General features: G+C 36.7%; 1 protein-coding gene and 1 non-coding gene across 2 annotated transcripts; one reads left to right on the top strand and one right to left on the bottom strand.

The window, feature by feature from the left end:
- The first annotated feature begins 3,816 nt into the window (after nt 1–3,816).
- Smp_tRNA_01286_Pseudo_TTG.1.1 lies at nt 3,817–3,888 on the top strand. The gene has a single exon. It is a non-coding gene (tRNA).
- Nucleotides 3,889–4,039: 151 nt separating this feature from the next.
- Nucleotides 4,040–22,728, bottom strand: Smp_131820 (hypothetical protein; the record flags this gene model as incomplete). Its single annotated transcript, XM_018791293.1, has 12 exons — nt 4,040–4,932; nt 5,993–6,273; nt 7,797–8,074; nt 12,891–13,094; nt 13,338–13,744; nt 15,506–15,977; nt 17,413–17,546; nt 18,551–18,694; nt 21,308–21,430; nt 22,284–22,366; nt 22,414–22,514; nt 22,556–22,728. The coding sequence occupies 12 exons, from the start codon at nt 22,726–22,728 to the stop codon at nt 4,489–4,491; spliced, it is 2,844 nt and encodes a 947-aa protein (XP_018645507.1). The 3' UTR covers nt 4,040–4,488.
- Between the last annotated feature and the right edge of the window lie 389 nt (nt 22,729–23,117).

The raw sequence follows: 23,117 nt of genomic DNA, 5'->3' as shown, positions 1-23,117 counted from the left end.
AGACGTTGGTTAACATATCTTACAATCAGTTGAAATAACCCAGACGCATTAATTGTTTTACTTTCCTTAAATCTTCAGTTTTAAAATTACCCTATACATTTTATCCCATGGATTTATCATTTTTTCCTCGGGTTATATTGTCGATACCTTATTTTTTCTACTGTCATTGAAACTGTTACTACTTCCACCACATTTTTCATCTTAGTTTCTATCTAACTCTGCAGATATGCTGTGGTAACTTGGAATGATGCACATATGTGTCAGGTTCCTTGTTTATCACTGATCATACAAGACTTTTTAACTATACATATAGATATGACACACAATGTATATAATCTGACTAATCATTTATCAAGAGACTATTGCTGAAAAATAAAAGTGCCCTGGTAACCAGCCCCTTTATATGTATCATTTTGTTTTCTGTCCTGAAACTAATTTCATAGTTTCCATTTACGTTTTAATTATGCACATGTAAAAATTGACTAAGAAAGTCAATACATCCAATGTTCAATATGTTGGACATATACATACATAGAACATTTTATTGGATCAAATAATGGAAGAAACTAGCTTGACTATACATCGATATGATAGTCTGTTAACCATGATAATAATAAAGGCATCCATGGTGTTCGCTGGTGATCCAAGTCTGGTACCGATATGTAACCTCAATCTGGTACTGTTAATTCAAATCTTTTTACAAACCCATCCATAATTATACATAGATCGATCACCCTCAGAATTTCTAACCAATAGTGCATATCTGTTACTTCAGTAAATCAAACCAAATAAATATTAACAAATACAATATGGCATATGCAACTTATCATTTGTCCTTAAACTGATCTATCCTATTGGTTCAGAGTGTTACTGTAGTTTAAAATTTTCAATTATATGCATAATAATCTATTGAATAGATTATTTTATTGTTTAACTAATCATTCGAAAAGCATTCGAACATTATTTTGGTGGTAACTAAATATTTGTTGTATTGTAAATAAATAATTGTTTAATTTTTGTTTATACTGGTTACTAGCAAGATTGTTTTATAAAAGATGAGGTAACTGACTCTATACCCAGTTGAGGAAGACCAATTTATTTTTTTAATATAAAGTTACAGAGTTCGTTTGTAAAATTTGAAAGCCATACGTTTAATACTGTGTTTGTGAATCTTCGATCAATTGTCTTTCATATCCTTCATGATTCCTCCAATTCTTCATTCACTCATATTTCCCTTTCTGTTTTCAGTTCAATCTTCTATACCTTCTATTGACAGGCATTTCTCTTATCATCAGTGTTACACTTAAGAAGCCCCCAAATGCCCTAGTACAACCGAGAGTGAGGAGAGTTCGCTGTCCCCCTTGAAATGCTTTTACATGGCCACGCGTACATAGACTCTGCCACGGAAGTCCTACTCACTGCCTTTTCGTGGCATTACTGTTGTTTACGAAATTGAGAGGATGAAAAGCGAATGTCCGGCGCTTTAACCGGGTTGGTGGATGTGGAGGATCCACCTAGGGGAGTTGGATAACCCTTATTCCAAACCAATCGTGCACATGAGCTCCAGTATCCTGAGGGAACAAATGGTGTATGAATAAATCGTTGGTGACCGGCTACCATGAGACTGCATCTTTTTTACAATGCTCCACTACCTTGTGGATCAGACCTTAGGTCAAAGGCTCCGGGTGTGGCCCCTAAGAAAACCACCTGCTTTAGTTTGGGCACCTGGACAGTATCACAGCCCTCACATAGTTCAAATGAGATTTGTTCGGCGTATCTGCATCTGGTGCTTCCTTGTACCGATATTTATGTGTTTAAATAAATAATAAAAAAGAGTATAACGGAATAAAATAAGCCAAAAAACGAGAATTAATTCTGAATACGTTCATTTCATATACTCATTGATCTAGACAGACAATCAGAGAAACGTAGTGATGCGCAAAGGCGAGTGAACCAACTCGCTTTAATCAAACGTGACTCACTATTTCTATTCAGACAAAAATAAATTACAGACACGTAATGAAGCAAGCGCTAACTTAGAATCCTGAAGGGAAACAGAAAAGAGAAAGACCAAAGGACACTCTGTCAGGAATCGGAAGCAGACATGTAAAGGATGAATGGCAACTGGGAAGGATTGCCCAGGACAGGGTTCGACGGAGAATACTGGTGGTCGGCCTAGCCTACTCCACGAAGGGTAACAGGCGTAAGTTAAGTCGTCTTCTTTATGTCTAATATTGTTTTCACTACGATCGGCACTAATATTGTTACTTTGATATTCATCTCTATAATTTCGTGTCGTGTTGAAGTGTAATTTTGCAACTTGAACCGATGCACTTATCTATCATGTTATACGTTGCTTATGAATGAGTGAATTGATACAATAAAATTCAATTATCCATATGTTTTGGTGTCTTCCAGAAAAAGGTAATAAAAGTTTCACGATCAAATCATCCATTCAAGATAACATAATTTTACAAACGTATTGCTACAGTTTTGGTATCAGTACATGGAGTGGAATTTTTTTTCTGGTTAGCGTTTTTTTAGCGAGTTGGTTTTCTACGGGATGGGGTCGCTAACCCCATGCCCAACCTTCCTCCTTTACCCGGGCTTGGGACCGGCAGTAACCCCTGGAGGAGCTACAGGCGGAGTTGACGAATAATCCGTGAAAATAATGATACTGATTATAGTGGTTCATTAAGTAAGCGAAAATGAGAGTGAAATGAAACAATGTAGGATATAAGACAATAATATGTTATGAGTTAACACAAGTGGAACTCTTTAAATCAACACGTGACTGAAGCTCCCTACATCGACGCATTCAAAAAATAGTTGGATCAACAGGGGAATCCCTATAGCCATGATTAACAAAAATCATTCGACCTTCTTTCCTTTCTAAACAGAAACTATATCTACACTACTGAGGATTATTATCACCCCGATCTTTAATTATTAGCTGCGGTTATTGCAGGGACATTATCCAGTAAAATAGTCTTATACGAGTAATATCAAGAATTGGTGTGACATTACATTCTCTGTTATTGGAGTGGCAAGTTTGGCCCTATGCTGCGAATTCTGATTTGACCAACTGAATTGTACCGGTTTTCCATGTATATACGAGATGGATCATGGAGACTAAAGTTATCTGGTCTTTCTTTAAATGATACGGATAAACGTGATAATACTTTCCTAATTTATATTTCCACAATGGCATTTACTGTCGTCTTATTGGTTGTGCCCGAAAGTCATACCATGCACCTTAATAATAAAGGTTGTTTTAACTCAATTTTTACTTGTTGAGTACTAAGCTTTTCATAAACTCCTATTTTCTTCCCAAGTTTCCTCATGGAGAGAATTTCCGAAGCATTGTGCCAGTTGCTGTACACTATCGAGTTCGTAATACATCCAATTTGTATTTAAATCTGTCATTGGTGACCAACTTTAAGATATAACAAGTGTATACGGTAAGTAACTCCATCTGGAGCCTTTCTTGGGTTACAGTCAGTCCCAAGCCCGGATAAAGGAGGAGAGATGGGGTTGAGATTAGCAATCCCATCCCGTAGAAAACAACCTTGCTAAAAAGACGCTAACCAGGAAAAAAGTCTAAAATTTATCCTGAGTGTTGAAGAGTCTTCATTTAGAAGCATGGTAAGCAAAGATCGATCAATTAAGGCTATATCGAGACAATACACATAGTATGCACATATGCCAATTAAAGACTGACCAGTTGCAGTCCTAACACATCGATGGGAAGATTTAAACAAACAATACTAAATGAATTTAAACTTCATCCCATCGCACAAGCAAGTGGCTATCAGGACTCAGTGGCCGAGTGGATAACGCGATAGCGTTTGGAGCGAAAGGTACTAGGTTCGAGTCCCAGAGTGATCATCAACTCTGAGATGCAGGTACATCCAGCTTACGAGTCCCAAATAGGACGGAACGTGCGTCCTGGATTCCACTGCTAGCCACTATCTATCTTTGTTTACCAATATTAATATTAATTATAGATGACACTTTCAAAACTAAAAAAGAAAACGTTACATAATATAAAATACATTTTAAAAGCATTCAATGTACAAGAAAAATCACAAACATACACATACATATTGGTTTTTTTTTCTTTTTAAAAAGTGTACTTTTAAGATTGAACAAAACAAAGTGGGAAAACTATTCAAATACCATGGATACACAAGCACACACATACACAAACCTATTCATCTGATATACATGGATTATTTTAAAACTAAATTATGTTTGTTAAAATGAAAAGAATATAATAATCAAAATATACATGCCTTATTATTGCGGCCATAGTAATTGTGAGTTGTTGAGAGCATCATAGTTACATAATCGTTTTGTTTTGGAATCTGATCATCATAATAATAATTGTCTCCCTGTACAGTGGCTGGAGACAATGATGAGTAAATTATGATGTGTATAATATATTGAGTGGATGAGGGTGCAAAATAGTATTAGTTGTAATTCATATTATTTTTTATCTCGATTTGTTGAAGTAGGTGAAGAGAACATCCATGAATTTGGATTAAACACCATCCCACCAACTAATGGTTGACGTATTTGAGTTTGGTTAAATGGTGAGAGTGTAGGTGGTTGGGGTAGAGTTGGAGGTTGTTGTGGTGGTGGTGGGGGTGGAGGAGGAGGTGGAGGGACTGTGCTCATCAATGCCCAGAAATCATTAGATGGAGGACGTTGTAACGATGTTGTTTGATTGACTAACGACTGTGACCAATTCTGTCCACGAAATAATGTAGTTGGTAATTGTAAATTACTCTGTGCTGGAACTGTTGCTACTGGACGTGTTTGTTGAGGTGATATCATAAAAGGTCCAGGTACTAATGGTCTAGGAGTTATAGGCATTCTTGTTATTGGATCATAAAACATCATGTTTGAATGAGTCAGTCCAAGAGCTACCTATAAATAAATCGATTGAATAAAAAGATAAATCATCAAAAATTGATAATAACAGGAGATTAAAATGGTGCAACTTGAATGTTATTCCGAGTCTAAGCGGACGATATAACCATTTTACTAATAAGACCTTTGAATTGAACCGTGTCACAGGAGACTGGATGCTTTTAAGTTGCGGTCAAGGAGATAATCATAATCGATGACTGGAAATGTTGCATAACACTGCTTGAAACTAATTGTAGTGTTATTGTTATATCCCCTGGTGAATTATGAATGGTAACTTTTAGGACTATCCATGGATCAATATGATATGTATATTTCCTATTGTATAGTTGTTAAATAACTGACCTAATCACATTCATGTTCCTCTTATTATAAGCTTTATTTTGACCCATAGTCTATTATTATACGATTTACCATTCTTGAGTTCTCCCTAGTCCATTAATTACTGTTCCCCACATTCACAGCCACATTTGGCTAAATCTTGTACAAATGTTATTTTCTATTTTATGGTACGATGTGGTCTGTTTGATTGGTATATAAACCCAGTATGTTTGTGAATAATGATTCATATCGCCGAGGCTGTTATTGGTGTTCTGGACTTAAGTGGCTGGGTTAGGCAGAAAGCAGGGCCGATACGCACTCAAGACTGCTCGTACGATTTTATGTATCATAGCTCTGATCGATAATTCGCTCTTCTCTCATTGGCGGGAATCAGCACGTCCATATATCAAATAGGGGCACACGCACGCATTCACTCACACGTTATAACAGTTATAATAGTTGCATTCGTTCTTTGTTTCTTTATAAAGTTCCAGCTATTATCTCACACCCTACATTACTCGTCTGTTTCTCCTCTCGTTATGCTGGTGTGAAATAAGAATACTTGAGCTCATGCACGATAATGCTTATTCAGTTCTATGTTTTCTCTAATTGACTGATGATACAAAAGTTATGATAATTGGGATTAATCGTAGCGTTATCTTTGCCATCCTAACGAATAATAATTTTTTTGTTCAGCTAGGTAGAACCACATTATAAACAAAAAAACTCTTCAGTATACCTGTGAATTCGATATAGGTAAGTTGGGATTATTATTTGCTGTCAGCACAGTTGGTGGAATCATTGATAATTGTGTTGAAGGTATATTCATTGGATTGACAACAGGAATTGAAGTAGAATTTGAAAGATTACAAAATGGTAATCTATAACCAGATGTTAATGATGGAATAGGTGAAGGAGTAATTGAAGTTTGTGAAATAATACTATGAGGAATATTTGATAGAAAAGATTTTGGATCCGTTCCATGACATGAATTAGGAATTAAAAAATCAGCTAAACTTGCTACAAAATTACAAATAATTGACAACAGAAAAAACAGTTTTGTGTTAATATTGAATAAAGAACCACTTCATTATATTACACATTATAAATAGTCTGCGTGATTATCGTAAACAATGGTTAGTGACTTTGAATGACATAGCTCAAAATTGTTTGCAATGCCCAGGTACGGCCGAGAGTCCACTCCCCCTCTCCAAATGCTCTCATATGGTCACGAGTATATAGCCTTTGCCAGAGAAGTCTTACTCACTGCCTTCTCGTGACATTATTGTTGCTTACGAAATTGAGAGGACGAAAAGCGAATGTCAGGCGCTTTAACCGGGTTGGTGGACACGGCGAGTCCACCTAGGGGAGTTGGAAAACCCTTATTCCAAACCAATCGTGCACATGAGCTTCAGTATCCTGAATGAACAAATGGCGTATGAATCAATCGTCGGTAACCGACTACCACCAGATTGCATCTCCTCACGATGCTCCACTGCCTTGTGGATCAAACCTTTAGGTCAAAGGCTCCGGGTGTGGTCCCCTAAGAAAATGAGATTTTTGCGGCGCATATGTATTCGGTGCCCCTTTGTACCAATATTTGTGTTTAAATAAATAAGTTTGCAATGGCTCAGCTTCATCCAATCTTTGTCTTCCCCGAATTCTGAGATACTCAATTCCCCATAATGTTTTCTGTGTTTTATTTTACTAATTCATATTTTTCCGAATAGTATCTTCGATGGTTAATCTTTACCATTACTACTAACACTATTACCACATCCACTATTCTGGGATTTGACCTGACAATTTCATCTCTTTGTGTTAATGGGATATGACAATTTAAACCGATGTACGTATGTACCAGGTTTTACATTGTGACTGACAAACAAGAAAAAACTCAAAAATTCAAATCTGCAAATTGTTTTGTTGTCCTATAGACAGAAATCACAATTTTAAGGATGATATTTTATGGCTAGATAGCGTTTAGTGTGGACCTACACATGTCAAGCGTAATTCACCTGCCAATTATGAGCCTGTATACTCAGGACTGAGACATATTTTAATTATGTGAGTGATAGTGATATTGATTGTTTAGCCTCAATCGGTTTATGTGGAGGGGGGTTCGAACCCGTGAATGTTGAGTGTTTTCATCATATAGACAGTGAAAACTACACAGGTTGTGTGTAAAGTTTGAGATGTTGAAAGGTATAGCCGAGAACCGATAGTAATAACAAAGATGTATGAAATTACTGTCTTAAAATATTCACACTTTCAATTCAACAATTCAAAACTTCTTGAATCATATTGTCTATGTTTAATGTTTCCTACTATCAATGAGATCGTTACTAGTTCTGCTATTCTGGACTTTATCCTGATAGTTTTTCTTGTTTAGTGAAATTGGTATAAGAGCTTTCTAAGAACGAAGGTATGTGCTAGGTTCTACATTGCTTATGATTAATTGACAGTGTACACTTAACGACTAAGGATATTATTTTGATATTAGAAGTAGTGTGATAACAGAAACCAGAAAAAGAACTACTTACATGATGGTGTACCAAAGGGATTAAATGATATCAGAGGTCGATCTTTATCATTATTACCCGATAATAATAAATCATTTTGTCTTTCATCTAATGTAGGTGTATCACCACCGCCCGGAGAACTATCACTATCATTACTACTATTCATAGAGTTGATTTTATCAAGATCAGAGAATTTGGGTTGTTCTTCATTTTCACAATATGCAGCTTTATTTATTGAAGTTTCGGAAACAGATGATGATAATGATTTTTTATCGATTGAACAACGTAGTAGATCAGAACTGGTAGACGATGACGAGATGGTCGTCGTCGTTGCCGTAGGAGTAGTACAAGATAAAATAGTCACATTAGTAGTGGATAATACATTGTTGGTTGATGATGATGGAACAGTTGTATGATTGTTATTTTCAACATTGATAGCATCTGAAAATCTAGATCGTTTGACACATGGAATATATGAATTGTTAGAAGCATTCGTTGTTGTTGTTGTTATTATTGCATTGGTTGTTATTGCTTCTTGAACGCAAACAATTGATTTAAAATCATTATTGCTAGATGATAATAACAATGGATCATTCATTAGATGATTAGTTTTCCAACATAAATCAGTGGCAGTAGTGGGTGTGGTTGTTGTGATAGTAGTACTAGTAGTATCATGAACAGATTCCAGAACAGGGTTACTGGATGGAACAGGGGAAGTAACTGACAGTGTAATAGGATTCGATTGTGCTGGAATGCTATAACAACATATGAGGATATATAAACAGACGAGAAAAATCTAATAAGTAATAAAGAACTACTGAATTTCAAATCAATAGGCGCGTTACATAAAATGGGATTTATTAACCTATTTTAATCACTACATGAGTGAAAAGAAAATGAGTATAACTGAGAATCGTTTACAGTGGTGCAGATACATTTACTCTTTATCTTCCTCTCGATCTTGGATTCTAGTAATTCTCCATAAATACCTTCCCGCTTGGTTATCTGAAACTTTATTCTCAGTGCTTCGTTTATTTTATTGTTATTCTTACTTCCTACTCACTGCCTTCTCGTGGCACTACTGTTGTTTACAAAATTGAGAGGACGAAAAGAGAATGTCCGGCGCTTTCACCGGGTTGGTGGGCACGGAAATTCCACCTAAGGGAGTTGGAAAACCCCGATTCCAAACCAATGGTGCACATGGCCTCCAGGATCCTGAGGGAACAAATGGTGTATGAACCAATTGTTGGTCACCGGCCACCATGGGACTGCATCTCCTCATGATGCTCCACTACCTTGTGGATCAAACTTTTAGGTCAAAGACTCCGGGTATGGTCCCTTAAGAAAACCAACTGTTCCGGTTTAGGCACCTGGGCAGTATCACAGCCCTCACACAAATCGAATGAGATTTGTGCGGCGCATATTATATCTGGTGCCCCTTTGCACCAATCTTTATGTGTTTAAATAAATAAATAAACTTAATCACTTTAGTCCCTTTTATTCTAAATCTTGTTAATTTAATCTCATCGTGCTAATGGAGTATAGTGACTTGGACCAATACATATCTGTAACAGGTTTTACATCGATGGTGACTGACAACAGACAATATTAGTATAGAGCATGGGACTGATTCATGTTGACCCTAGTTGCTGTACCCAATTAGTATAACCAGATGAAAATAACAAAAGAAATTGAAATAATATAGTAGGAGTCATAAAAAGATGAATAAACCCTGGGGAGCATGGTCTGAAAAAGAAGAGTTGTAAGATATTTATGAAGGAATACTGAGATTTAAGATCGACAGGAGAGAAGAAAGTGAGTTCATTTGTCCCATAGCGAACGATTCTGAACCATACCACTCAAAGTATCCAACCGCTGATTGAGGTTATCATACAGACCCTAACCAAGTAATCTGAATCTAATAATTGTCATATTGTGGAAAAAAATACTACCAATAATGAGGAAGAAAGAAATATTTAGAGGAAGATAAACGAAACCACCGCCACAAGATATAACAATTGGCGACGGGGACAAAAAAAGGTCAGTTTGTAAATGTTCGAAAATCAGGCAATCATTTTGTGCAATCAGCATCCAACATTTTCTTTGGCGTCCGTGAATGCCATTTTGTCATTATTCGTACAGTGAAAAATGACGCTCCCTTCCGATCGATTACAGTTGCTGTTTGACCGACATTTGGAGTTTATGGTCAAATTACGCACACAGTTTATGGATCACCAGTGCTTCGCATATGCGTCGGAAGTGGATGGATTAATCTCTGAATTGCACACAGAGCTGGTAAATGATCGCAGCCTTCATGAATCCTCGACAAGCCGTAACTTTAACGAAACAACAGTCTCTCAAGAAAAGCCCAGTTGTCCATTCACGTCCATTTCAGAAACGTGCCCAGTAGTGGATTCAAACCCCACTATCCCTGAAGTAGCACGTCCGAACAGTGACGCTTCCAGCTCTCATCAACACGATGCCATGTTGAATGCCCATGAAATTGTCGCACCAACCGCCCACAAAGTGCCAGACATGATATCGAGCAGTACACCGAGCAAAGCTCATTCTGCAAAAGAAACTTCCACCGAATCTAATGATCGAGATTCTAAAACTTTTCCAGAAAATGTGTTACGTTCATCAAATGATAATCCGGAACCTAGCGCAGTTTTGATGGACGCTGTTTATCATAGTGATCCACAACCTGCCAGTGTTCGCAATAAGTCTGATGACTACTTTTCTGCAGAATCAAATCCTGACCTCACATCAAACGTCGATCCTCACCATCCAGTCAATCTTAGCTGGTTCTCTATTGAATGCGAGAAACATGTTATAAATAGAATCGCATTAATTGAAACTTGGGTATATGAGGATCCAACACTATTTCGTGGGGGAGGAGGAGCTCGGAAAATTTAAAATCCGGATATCAGCTCCGGATTTTTCAAAAAAGGAGAGGTGTTGTATCCCGAAGAGAATTACGAATGGTAACTTTTGAGGACTATTTATTGGTCAATATAATGTGTATATTTCCTATTGTAATTAACCTAATCATATTCGTTTCCTCTTATCACTAACTTTATTTTGACCTTTGAACTATTATTATACGATCCTTGAGTTATCATCAGTTTATTGATTACTATTCACAGCCACTTTACTTACTTACTTACGCCTGTTACTCCCAATGGAGCATAGGCCGCCGACCAGCTTTCTCCAACCCACTCTGTCCTGGGCTTCCTTTTCTAGTTCTATCCAGTTCTTGTTCATTCTTCTCATGTCTGTCTCAATTTCTCGGCGTAATGTGTTCTTTGGTCTTCCTCTTCTCCTTTGACCCTCAGGATTCCATGTGAGGGCTTGTCTTGTGACGCAATCAGGTGATTTCCTCAAGGTGTGCCCAATCCATTTCCAGCGCTTCTTCCTGATTTCTTCCTCTGCTGGAATCTGGTTTGTTGTCTCCCACAGTAACTTGTTGCTGATAGTGTCTGGCCATCGGATCCGAAGTATCTTGCGTAGACAGCTGTTGATGAACACTTGTATCTTCTGGATAATGGCTTTCGTAGTTCTCCACGTCTCCGCCCCATACAGTAGAACTCGTCTTGGCATTTGTATTGAAAATTCTAATTTTGGTGTTGGTTGACAATTGTTTTGAGCTCCAGATGTTTTTCAGTTGTAGGTATGCTGCTCTTGCTTTGCCGATCCTTGCCCTCACATCTGCATCTGATCCACCGTGTTCATCAATGATGCTGCCCAGATATGTAAAGGTTTCCACATTCTCCAAAGCTTCTCCGTCAAGTGTAATTTGATTGGTGCATATTGTATTGTATCGGAGAGTCTTGCTTTTCTCTTTGTTTATATTGAGACCTACTGCTGCTGAGGCTGCTGCTACACTGGTCGTTTTCTCCTGAATTTGTTGTTGCGTTTGTGATAGAAGAGCCAGATCATCCGCGAAGTCTAAATCGTCAAGCTGCATCCTGCCTGTCCACTGTATCCCGTGATTTCCCCCAGATGTTGACGTCTTCATGATCCAGTCGATGACCAGGAGAAAGAGAAAGGGTGAGAGTAAGCAACCTTGCCTAACACCGGTCTTTACTTGAAACGAGTTAGTGAGTTGTCCTCCGTGGACGATTTGGCAGCCACATTCGGCTAAATACTGTACAAATGTTATTATCTATTTTATGGGTCGATATGGTTTGTTTGGTTGGTATATAAACTCAGTATGTTTGAAATACAATGATTCATACCACTGAGGCTGTTATTGGTGCTTTGGACTTAACTGGCTGGGCTAGGCAGATCACAGGACCGGTTAGCTCTGTAGACTGCTCGTACGGGTTTCGTGTCACTGTTCTAACCAATAATTCACTGCTACCTAATTGGCGGTCTCATCAAGCCACACATCAACTAGTCATCCACTCGGCCACAAGATATAACAATTACTTTATATGGTCAATTAATTTATTAACCAAGTACATGGATATGATACTATTTGATTACTCAAGAAGAAATAGATAGAGCAGGGTTCAAAATTTGGCGCTTAGTAATATAAAAATCAAACATCTAGTCACCCAACTACATCGCAAGGCAAGCCCACATTTGAAATCCTCAAGGCTAAATAAGAAGAGAAGGACCAAAGAACACATTACACCGAGTAATGGAAACAGATATGAGAAGAATGAACAACAACTAGATAGAACTAGAAAGGAAGGCTCAAGACAGAGTGAGTTGGAGAATGCTGGTCGGTGGCCTATACTCCGTTGGGAGATGGGGGGTAACAGGTGTAAGTAAGTCATTAAACGACTACTCAACTCATTATACTTTTACTGTCAAAACATTAACACCATTGGATGCCGGCCGGCTCAGTGGTCTATCGGTTAAGTGCCCTGGAGCGAGACTGGTAGGTCCTGGGTTGGAATCTCGCAAGTGCGGGATCGTGGATGCGCACTACTCAAGAGTCTCGTACTAGGACGAAACGGTCGTTTAGTTCTTCCAGGTTTTCCATGGTAGTCTAGCTTCAATTAACTCACGCTTTCAACTTAGAAAATACTGAAATCTCCACATAAAAACCCCTTCTGGTAATAAAAATAAATAACTAATTTAATTTATCAATAAATGTTCATTTACTTTTTCATTAAATTTGATAATCCAGTTAAACGAGAAATAACAGCAAATGGATCTTCTATTAATTTCTTATTTACATTTTGATTATTATTTGATTCACAAGAAGAAGACGACGACGAAGAAGTTGCGATTGAATCCAATTTACTTAGAATTGGTAAATTTTTAATAGAATTTAATGAATTCATGATTAGACTTTGTTGAATATTACTATTAGGTAATGAAGGAATAATTTCATTCTCAACAGATGATGTTGATGATGTGGATATTGATGGCGGTATCAATGAAAAAGGAGCAATTGATGTTGTCATAAAATTAGAAGACAAATTGAATGATGATGAGGATGAGGATGACGAGGATGAAGATGATATTGATGATTGACATAGATTTTTTAATATATCAATAGCTGATAATTTTTCCGATTGAATTGTTTCACAAGAATTGATATATGACTGTTCAGAAGATTTTGTTAATTCACTACTAGTATCACTACTACTGCTACTAGCACCACTGGTAATAATTGTATTGATTTGTTGTAAATTCAATAACATTGGTGGTGGTGCTGGAGGTTGTGGAATGAATGAGTCAGATTTGGTCACAGGCAGGATATGATGCTGATGATAAGCTAATTCATTCAATGTTGAAGGAAGAGGAGGAGGTGGACTGAAAGAATGTTGACTATCTAATCCCCCAACAACAAATGGTGGAGGCGCCGGAGGAGGAGGGATACGTATAGACGTAGGTGGTCGTGGTAGAGTCGGTTGGATAAAAGATTCAGATGGCATGGTCAAGCCTACTACTGGATTGTTGGGCGATATCGTAGGATTTGTAGGATTATTATCAGGTACTGTTCCAGTTAGCTATAAAAAAAGTCAGAAAGACTGTAAGGGAAAAGTATCTTTTTCATAATGAATAAAAGTCGTTATGAACAGACAAATTAGTGGTGTCATGGACATGCAATGTTGAGGATTCGCATACTAGGACGGAATAACTGTCCAGTTTTCTCAGATTTTTACTAGCTGTCGAAATTATTATTATTTATTTAAGCACATAAATATTGGTACAAGGAAGCACCAGATAAATATGCGCCGCACAAATCTTATTTGATTTATGAGGCGCATATTTATCTAGTGCTTTTTTGTACCAATATTTATGTGTTTAAATAAATAATAAATAAAAATAACCTAGCATTAATTCTTTCTGAAATCGTTGGAAAACTAATTCCCTCAAAAGCCCTGGTACGGCCGAGAGTGAGGAGAGTCCGCTCTCCCTCTCGGAATGCTCTCACATGGCCACGAGTATATAGCCTCTGCCAAAGAAGTCCTACTCACTGCCTTCTCGTGGCACTACTGTTGTTTACGAAAGTGAGAGGACGAAAAGTAAACGTCCAGCGCTTTAACCGGGTTGGTGGACACAGTGAGTCCACCTAGGGGGGTTGGAAAACCCTCATTCCAAACCAATGGTGCACATGGGCTCCAGTATCCTGAGGGAACAAATGGCGTATGAATCAATCGTTGGTCACCGGCTTCCATGGGACTGAATCTCCTCACGATGGTCCACTGCCTTGTGGATTAGACCTTTAGATCAAAAGCTCGGTGTGTGGCTCCCTAAGAAAACCACCTGCTTCATTTTGGGCACCTGGGCAGTATCACAGCCCTCATACAAATCAAATAAGATTTGTGCGCCGCATACATATCTGGTTCCACTTTGTACCAATATTTATGAAATCTGGGAATAATTTACGATTATTACAGAGTCATGCAACTTTTAAGTTTAACTACGTTATAATCAACTTATTATTACTACTAGTAGTATTAGTATAACTAGTATTATTATTAACCTCAGTTTGAATTTGAAAGAAAGTACACATGGACCAATACCATCAACAGTCGACGACGCATCATACATATCCACTGATCTACAAAACAACATATTATGCTACCCGACCGTTGCTGCTACCTTGACGTGGTGGTAGGGCTTGCCTGTCGTGATGAGCCAATCGAGCTGTACTGGCTGGAGCAATCGTTTCTCAAGGTCCTACCATGCCAGACAGGTCGGTTGCAGAGCGGTAAGACTAAAAGCAGCAAACCCAAGGTCCGAAGGCGAAGTCGTACTGCTGACTGTACAGAGGCGTGACAGCAGTAAGGTGTTTCCTTCAGACAACCAGCATAACAGCGATGCTGCCTTCCCACAAGGAGGGGCGGGGTTAGAAAAGGTCGACCCTAAGAACGCACACCTCGCCTTATTCTACGGATATCCGTCTCCGGCGGTAAGGTCCCAACAAGTACGGAGCTAACACAAAAACTATCCACATAAAGGTTGTGTGTGACCGACCTCAAGCAGTTTTCCGTTGGGCACTGCGGTCACGCTCTCAGGTCATTAAGACCACTTCTAACCCAATTTCCTTTTCAGGTATCTCTAGAAGAACCCTTCCACGGTGTGGGCAACCGGGAAGTGATAACTGTCCTCGTACCTCTAACAGCACTCAAGACCACAGTATATTATGCTACACTGTTGTTCCTGACTCGTCTGTGATGGACACAATGTATAAAAAAATTAAACCAATCCTTTCAATTAGACAATAACTTTAATAATCAGAAAAAAACAAACATAAAACTTACGCAGTTTACTGGTTTCATTATGTTACATTTTACTTCAGTAAATATACGCCAATCTTTATCTTGTTGTGAGCATATATCAGATTGATCATTTGGATTTACATTTTTATCCAGTATATTTTCATTTGTTCTATCAGAAGGTTCTTCACCATCTGATACTTCCATGTTATCTTCTTCATCATCAATAGCGGTATGACTTGTTTTATTTATCGTCTTATCATGATAATATTGTTGATGATGATCATTCACAGGATCTTTATTATTCTGATTATTTGAACGGGTATAAGTTGAGTAAACAGTTTTATGTGAACTGTTAAATTTATGCGGATAATTGTTGGTATTAACAACAACAGAACTGTCATGAGGATTCATTTTAGGAATATTGGATAAAGAATTAATAGGGTTAACTTCTGAAGAATTGGTATGATTAATAACTGTTGGATCTTGTAATTTTGAAGTTGGAATCATTTCCGATCTATGTCGGTAAGATTGAAGTATAAAAAAAATATATGTCGTAAAATTGCATTCATCATAAAGATTAGAAGTTAATATTCTTTATGAACCACCTACCTACTTCATCTTATATTACGGCTCTTTTAGATATAACATACAGATAACTTTTCAGGGATTTATTTAATACAGAGATTTGTTTAGCGATTTAGAAAACGCAGCCTTTTGATAGCTTTGAGCAACAATGCAAGCGTGATCGTGATGCATTTCTCTCCTTCTAAGTGGAAGATGTTACTTCAGGACTGGTCTTAAGTTAACGTCTAAACCAACGATAAGAGGTAGTTGGGCATATGAAATACTTCACTTTGGAAGTTTCGTCAGTTGTGGTGAGTTGGTATCTGGTAAAATACTAGCAGAATACTAAAATACCGACCTAAATGTCTTTCTGTTTGATTTAAGCTGCCTAATTGGGCATTGAAGTCACCTGCAACGAGTACTATGTCTGAGCATTTAGCTTTATGAATACGTTCAGAGAACTCTCTGTAAAAGTCATCTTTCACTTTATCCGGGCTGCAGTCAGTGGGAGTGTAGGCAGAGATGATGAAAAGGCAATGACGTGTGTTCCTATTCTTCCGAGTTCTTACGAAGTCAGTCAGTCCGTCAGCTACAACGTAGGACCAGGCACATATATGCATCGGTCCAAGTTGCCATATCTCGTTAGCACAACAAGATGAACACCGGATTCATAGAAATAGTTAATTTAGTGGTGGTAGTATATAAAAGATAGGTTGTATATAAAGATATAGTATAGGAAGGAAGAACGTTATGAAGCAATTTTAATCTTAAGGTTTGAGGGAAGATAAAGAGTGTATACACCTACGCCATTGTGATCGATTCTGAGACATGTTACATTCTTCTTGCCAAAGTCATATGAAGACCTAAGTATTTTTCGAGTCCCCAGTTAGGGTTTAGAGTTAGGGGTTATATTAAGATTAGGACTGGTTGATTTGTGTGCTGTATAGAATCTATATGCAAATAGTTAAATATTCGATATGCTTAGCACTATAATTTTAATTTTAGACATCCTGAGCAGTCAGTCAGTCACAACTTCGTACGTACGTACATCAGTTCGAGTTATCATACCACATTAACACAGAGATCCAGTTGTCGATTCGAATCCCATAGTAGTAGAAGTAGTAAGGGTATAAGCATTATGTGAAAGAGTGGATGCACCTTTGCCAATGCAAACGATTTTGAGCCATGTCATTCAAGGTCTCTAACCATCGATTGCTATCATCTCGCGAATCCCAACCAGGTAGTCTACACCTACCAGCATGGCTCAGTCCAATTGTCAATGACTTCATGGATTTGTGCTTGACTGACTTGTCTATGTACTACACTTTAATCAAATAATAATTTATAAGGTATATAAAACAAACAAAGAACATCAAAATAGTTACCTGGAATTATTATTATTATCATCATCATCAGTTTTAACTGATTTAGGTAATGTTGCATTTAACAATACTCGATAATCTACATCACCGGAAGCATCACAAACTGGTTGAAAAATAGGAAAACCAAATGGTGTTGGCTTACACATTGATTGAAATGTTTTTGATTGATTATTGATTCGATTAGTTAAACTATCTGTGATTATTTTTGAGGATATATCAATCGGTGATTGACTATTCATGATCTCGGAAGAATAATTGGTCTCTTTTTTATTCAATAATTTTGCATTCGATTTTTCAGTTTTGCTGTTATTGTTGATACTACCATCTTCTTTATCATCATCAACATCTTCATGATATTCTAAGTCACCGCCAACACCATCATTATCATCGTCATCATCATGATGAGTAAATCCATCATTTAAATCATCATAATATTCATCACATGCATAACGTGATTCATTTAAAGAATTCTCTTTGTTGTATTTTGTTGAATGTTTATTATGATCAGGTTGACATGTAGTAGTAGTAGTAGTTCTAGATGGTGATGACAATGATGAAGTATGATCCCTATGAATTAAATCATTTAGTTCAGAAAGTGTCTTTGTAACACGTTTTCCGTAAGTACCATAGGCCTAGACGAAATAAGCAACAACAAAAAAAAACGGAACAGAATACAAACGCTGATGCATGTTTCATTTTGTAGTTATAATCTTGTGTCGAATATACCATATATTCCAGGTAGTTTATCTACATGCGTATATACACATATATGGTGCCTCCTTGTACCAAAGTTTATATGTTAAAATAAATAAATAAGTGGACGTAGATAAAGAAGCGTCGTTTTCGAACATAGAACAGTGCAAACTAATAACCTGTTCATCATCTCATAGTTAGTTAGTTCAACTAAAACAAAATAATAAAACTGATTGGGGTTAGACATTAACACCGTTGAATTCCGAAACCAAAGGTCCTGGTCTCGAGTCCCGCGTGCGGGGTCGTACATGAGCACCGCTGAGGAGTTCCACACTAGGATGGAGCGGCCGTCTAGTACTTCCAGATCTTCAATGGTGATCTAACTTAGATCAATTCATGATTTCAATGTAATACAACTGTGTTAGATAAGTAGTACCATAGAACTTACATTCACAACGATAGCAACCTCTTTCAGTTGTACATTATAATAAATTTCTGCACCTTCTAGTATACTTTGCAATGCATTCATATGTTCCAAACGTTCTTCATATTTCTTGTATATAAATTCCAAATGTTTACAGCACTTATCAACCTAATTGTTTAAGAAAAAAGCGTTAATGAAGATAACAATAATATTACTGCATCAAAGACATGTTACGTTGTTTAATAATTTATTCATGATCGGTGTAAGATCTGACATAAACGTTTAATAATCCAAACTCACCACACTACAACAGCATAGCAAGACAAGAAATTAACCAAACCAATAGCGAAGGAGTTAAAATAATGACAGTATCAAAATTAGCTTTTTAATGATTGCTCATCAAATATTTATCCATATTTCCTTGAGACATCACAGTAACAGAGAGGAACACACTTTTCATTGTTTATTCATTTTTGCCATTGGTATATTGCTATATTTGAAGAGATTATAAGATCACCTAAATCAGCAAACGGAACGAAGGATCAGCAACAAAACGACAAGACAAGCTTAACTATTCCGATGTGTCCCAGCCCTGCTAACCCGAAGGAGAAGACCCGGTTCAGAAAGGTATATTCCACAAGCAGCCAGAAGTACAAACAACAACAAGCGCATAAATATAGCATAAGAATGTCCTTGGGAAAGGTCACAAAGTAATATATTGAAATAGGGAACGAACCAATGACATTTAGGGTCCTTTCAAATGGAAAATACGATGTGAAGGTAAGAATGAGCGTTTTTGGCACGAAAATAAGAAATTTCAATACCCAAAATAAAATTACAAAAACAAGACGTTTACCATGTGATTTCTGGGGATCTAGCGTCCCCAACATATATTCAGTAGGATAAGTAATAATTCGTAATTATGCTATTCTGGGTAGTGGATCAATGTGTCCGTTAAGCCGTCCAAACTAGTCGCATGGTAGTCGGTTAGTATATGACAGCTAGGCGAATGTAGTAGCAAGATGTATTTTATAGGATTATAGGTGTGAAATACGTGGCTGTTTGCAGACAATAGTGAGATATTTGTAACGATTAACTATACTAAGGATGGGAGTTTTACTATCTTCAATCTAACTTTAGACAAGCAGTTTAAAAAGTTCCAAATGATGGTTTAAAGAATTCTCATTTTGGCTGATCCTAGTCAAAGTTTCGAGAAATATTTGATCTCGGAAAGATTTAAACGAACGTCTTAAATAATATAAAATATAAAATGAACGGATATTTCACTAGACACTAAATCGCTGTGGGAATAAATATGGTCAAATGAGAACGTTTAGGCGTTGATTCCCGCATTCGACTAAAACCTTCAACTGACCTTAACTAGTATCCCTTTTTGACCAGACGAGATGACATTCAATGACGGACATGCTTAATTGTATGCTCGATGCAACTAGTTCCACAGGAGCAGCCAAATTAGCAAGTGAATATAGATGAGGTGGATTTAGGAAATGTATTCTTATTTTCGGTCATAACGATCAGTTGGTTGTGAAATAGGGCATATAACTTAGTTGCAGTGAACATTTATTGTAGTTTTCTCTACCTATTATGTCATTAATTTGCTAACACTTTCATTTACTAATCGCAAATCCAAGAATACACATTTAGTAGGAACTGTGGATATCTCTGATTTTATCCCAGCCGGGGGGGGTGTTCATACGTCTGATGATAAATCATGTTACTTTGAAGTATAGCTAATGCGAAGTGAAACTGCCAAATAAACAAAACTGGTGTTGGATAACACTTGATACATTAGTTCACAGCGATTTCAATCAAATTTACTGTAGACTGCATAAATCTATTATGCAGGCCATACCATTATTTACAAGATAGGTGCACGTCATGAAACTACACAAAACTTCAGACATACTATTATTTCAAGGTTGTTGTCATACTACTATGAACAAAACTACAGTAGTAAAGTAGTATATACTAAAGAAAAATCTGAATTTCGTACAAACTTCATGGGGGGTGAGTGAAAAAAGGGATTTATAGTAATACTAATGGACCCACATAGATAATAATACAAATATGAGCAACAACCCCAGCCATAGATAATAGTTTATGACCATTAAAACTGGTTACTTTACAAAGTTGAATAATTAGGCTTTCAAGACAGAAGTATGAAGCATCTTTTCAATAATGTTAATCTGCTGGATAAACTTTTAGGAGGCAATAACAGAAAAGCCGTTTGAAATGGAGTGAATTCATTTCGCTTTGTCTTTTTATACGCCTTTAATATGTACAGAAATTTTATAAGTAAAGATTTACAAAGGTGAATCTGTATTTAACATTAATAAGATAGTTCTCTTTAATAGTAAAGAATAAATATAATTACTTCCCATTTAATTTATGTTGAACTTAAATTAGGCATCAATTAAATCCCATACTAGCCTTTTAATTGGTTCACTCTAAGAATAAGCCACCAAAGAACTAGTAGTTCGCGAATAGACTATTCTAATGAAAAAGTGGTTTAGTGGACTGGCAGTTCAGTGGTTAGGGTATTCAAATTCAACAATTAAAATACAACTTGGACGTCCAACCCAAGGTTTGGACGATGGTAGAGAATGAATAAGAATGATTTTTTGTTATGTTTCCCTACTGTATCTGTGTAACTATCAATCCACCAATCCACATACACAGATATGGGCGCTCACGTTCATATAAGCATCAAGATTGTGGTAGATCGTTGCTTATTAAATAAATAAATCGTAACAAACTTACTTGGCCTGTTAATGATCGACTTTCTTCTTTACTTTTTAATGAACTAACAGTTGATGAGATTGGTGTACCGTAACCAAGTGGGCTAATATCAAATTTTCCGTGTGATTCACATATTTCATCTAGTTGTTTTATCTTGCGTAACGTATCAAGTAGCTTTTCAGGCTATTTAAGACAAAACATTAGAATTAACTTGAAATATATTGAAATTTGAGTGATTGCAAAAAATAATATCTTGGAATTATAATATCGATGGACTGTAATGCTAAAAAAAACCTAGATTGTGATACTGGATGACAAGGATCTAAATACTACACAGAGTATTAGTTGCCCTAGGTTTCTAAACACACCTTTCTACCAGTCATTGACTAGTATAAAATGTAAGTCCAATGTTTCCTGATGATCACCTTTAGCTATATGACATCAAAACATTCCATGAGATGTCAGGTAACTTAAATGATAGGTATAACGCAAATTGGTTGCTAGAATTTGAATAGCACTATGAATCAGATAAATGCGACGCTGAATACAATTGCTGGACTAATCGGTGCAACGAAACATGATTTCCAGGTGTAGGACTTAACGATACAGATTAGTTCGTCACACTGAAGCGGGCTGAAGATACTTTGATTTTATCGAATACACTGAAAATACTACATGTAGCTTAAAAAGTATGTACCTTATTAAAATACTAACCATATTTAAATTGTTTCTGTAGTGTAACTCGATCGATAGAATTTAACCATTTTTATGGACTGAACAAACATGACATCAGTTTACTAATCGGTGATCAAATCCCCTGAATTAAGTTCCCAAAGGAGTTCGAGAGCTTGATCTGCAAAGTGGTCATAAAGACGGAAGAAATAAACATCTTGTAAATCAGTAATAGTCATCAGCTACTTTGTTCAGGCTATGTTAGATTATGTCGTGGTTCAAAGAAGAGCAAACGTATTATAAAGTAGTTAACTTAACTACTTACATTGAAGTTTTTAACAATATTATCTGCCTTATTATCATGTGATGGTGGAGTTATATTTTTCTTACCGGCTTGTTCAGTAGCATCTAAAAAAAAGGAAAAAATTCTAATATGCATGAAAGAAATGGCTTACTTATTTTCTGTAAAAGTTGTTCAGTAAACTTGATATCAAAGACTTTACGATAGGTCCAGTAATTAATCAACTTTGTAAGCTTGGATATAAATGGCCCAGGTCTGAATATATGTAGTCAATCTTAAGAAACAACAAAACTAACTTTAGAAATTGTGTTGCTTGAGTTACGACAGGTTTTAGTGCTTCACCGAATTCAGAGACACCATATTTAGGACTTTTAGTAAGAATTTCATTTGCCACGTAAAGTAGAGCTAACTGAAAACTTGGATTATTTGCTAGCACGAAAAAAACAGAAAGATTATAAACAGAATGCATTTTGTTACCCAAAATAATCATATTACGACGTAATATACATGATAAACTGATTAAAAACAACAGATATTAATATCAATACTCAATGTTATTTTTATTTGGGATTTCATCGTCTTGATATTCTAATATTGTGTTAATGCGAAATACAGGGGCTGGAATCGGTTTTCACTTACACTAGATTCTACGTTGTTCGCGAACGAGACTGACTGGCTAGTCAGTGTTGTGTAACGAGCACATGAACAACTCGATTATAGTCTCATAGTGTCCATGAGTTGTAATCGTTTAATCAATGGAGGTTACTACTTGGAGTCTATAATAAGATTAAAATAATCAAACTATCCTATGATAACAACACTTATAAGAGTCCTAACTAGGCATTTTTATGGGGTTCA

The sequence above is a fragment of the Schistosoma mansoni genome (assembly GCF_000237925.1).
Source record: "Schistosoma mansoni, WGS project CABG00000000 data, chromosome 3 unplaced supercontig 0105, strain Puerto Rico, whole genome shotgun sequence".
Classification (NCBI taxonomy): Eukaryota; Metazoa; Platyhelminthes; class Trematoda; order Strigeidida; family Schistosomatidae; genus Schistosoma; species Schistosoma mansoni.
This window is presented reverse-complemented; position numbering and strand designations above follow the sequence as displayed.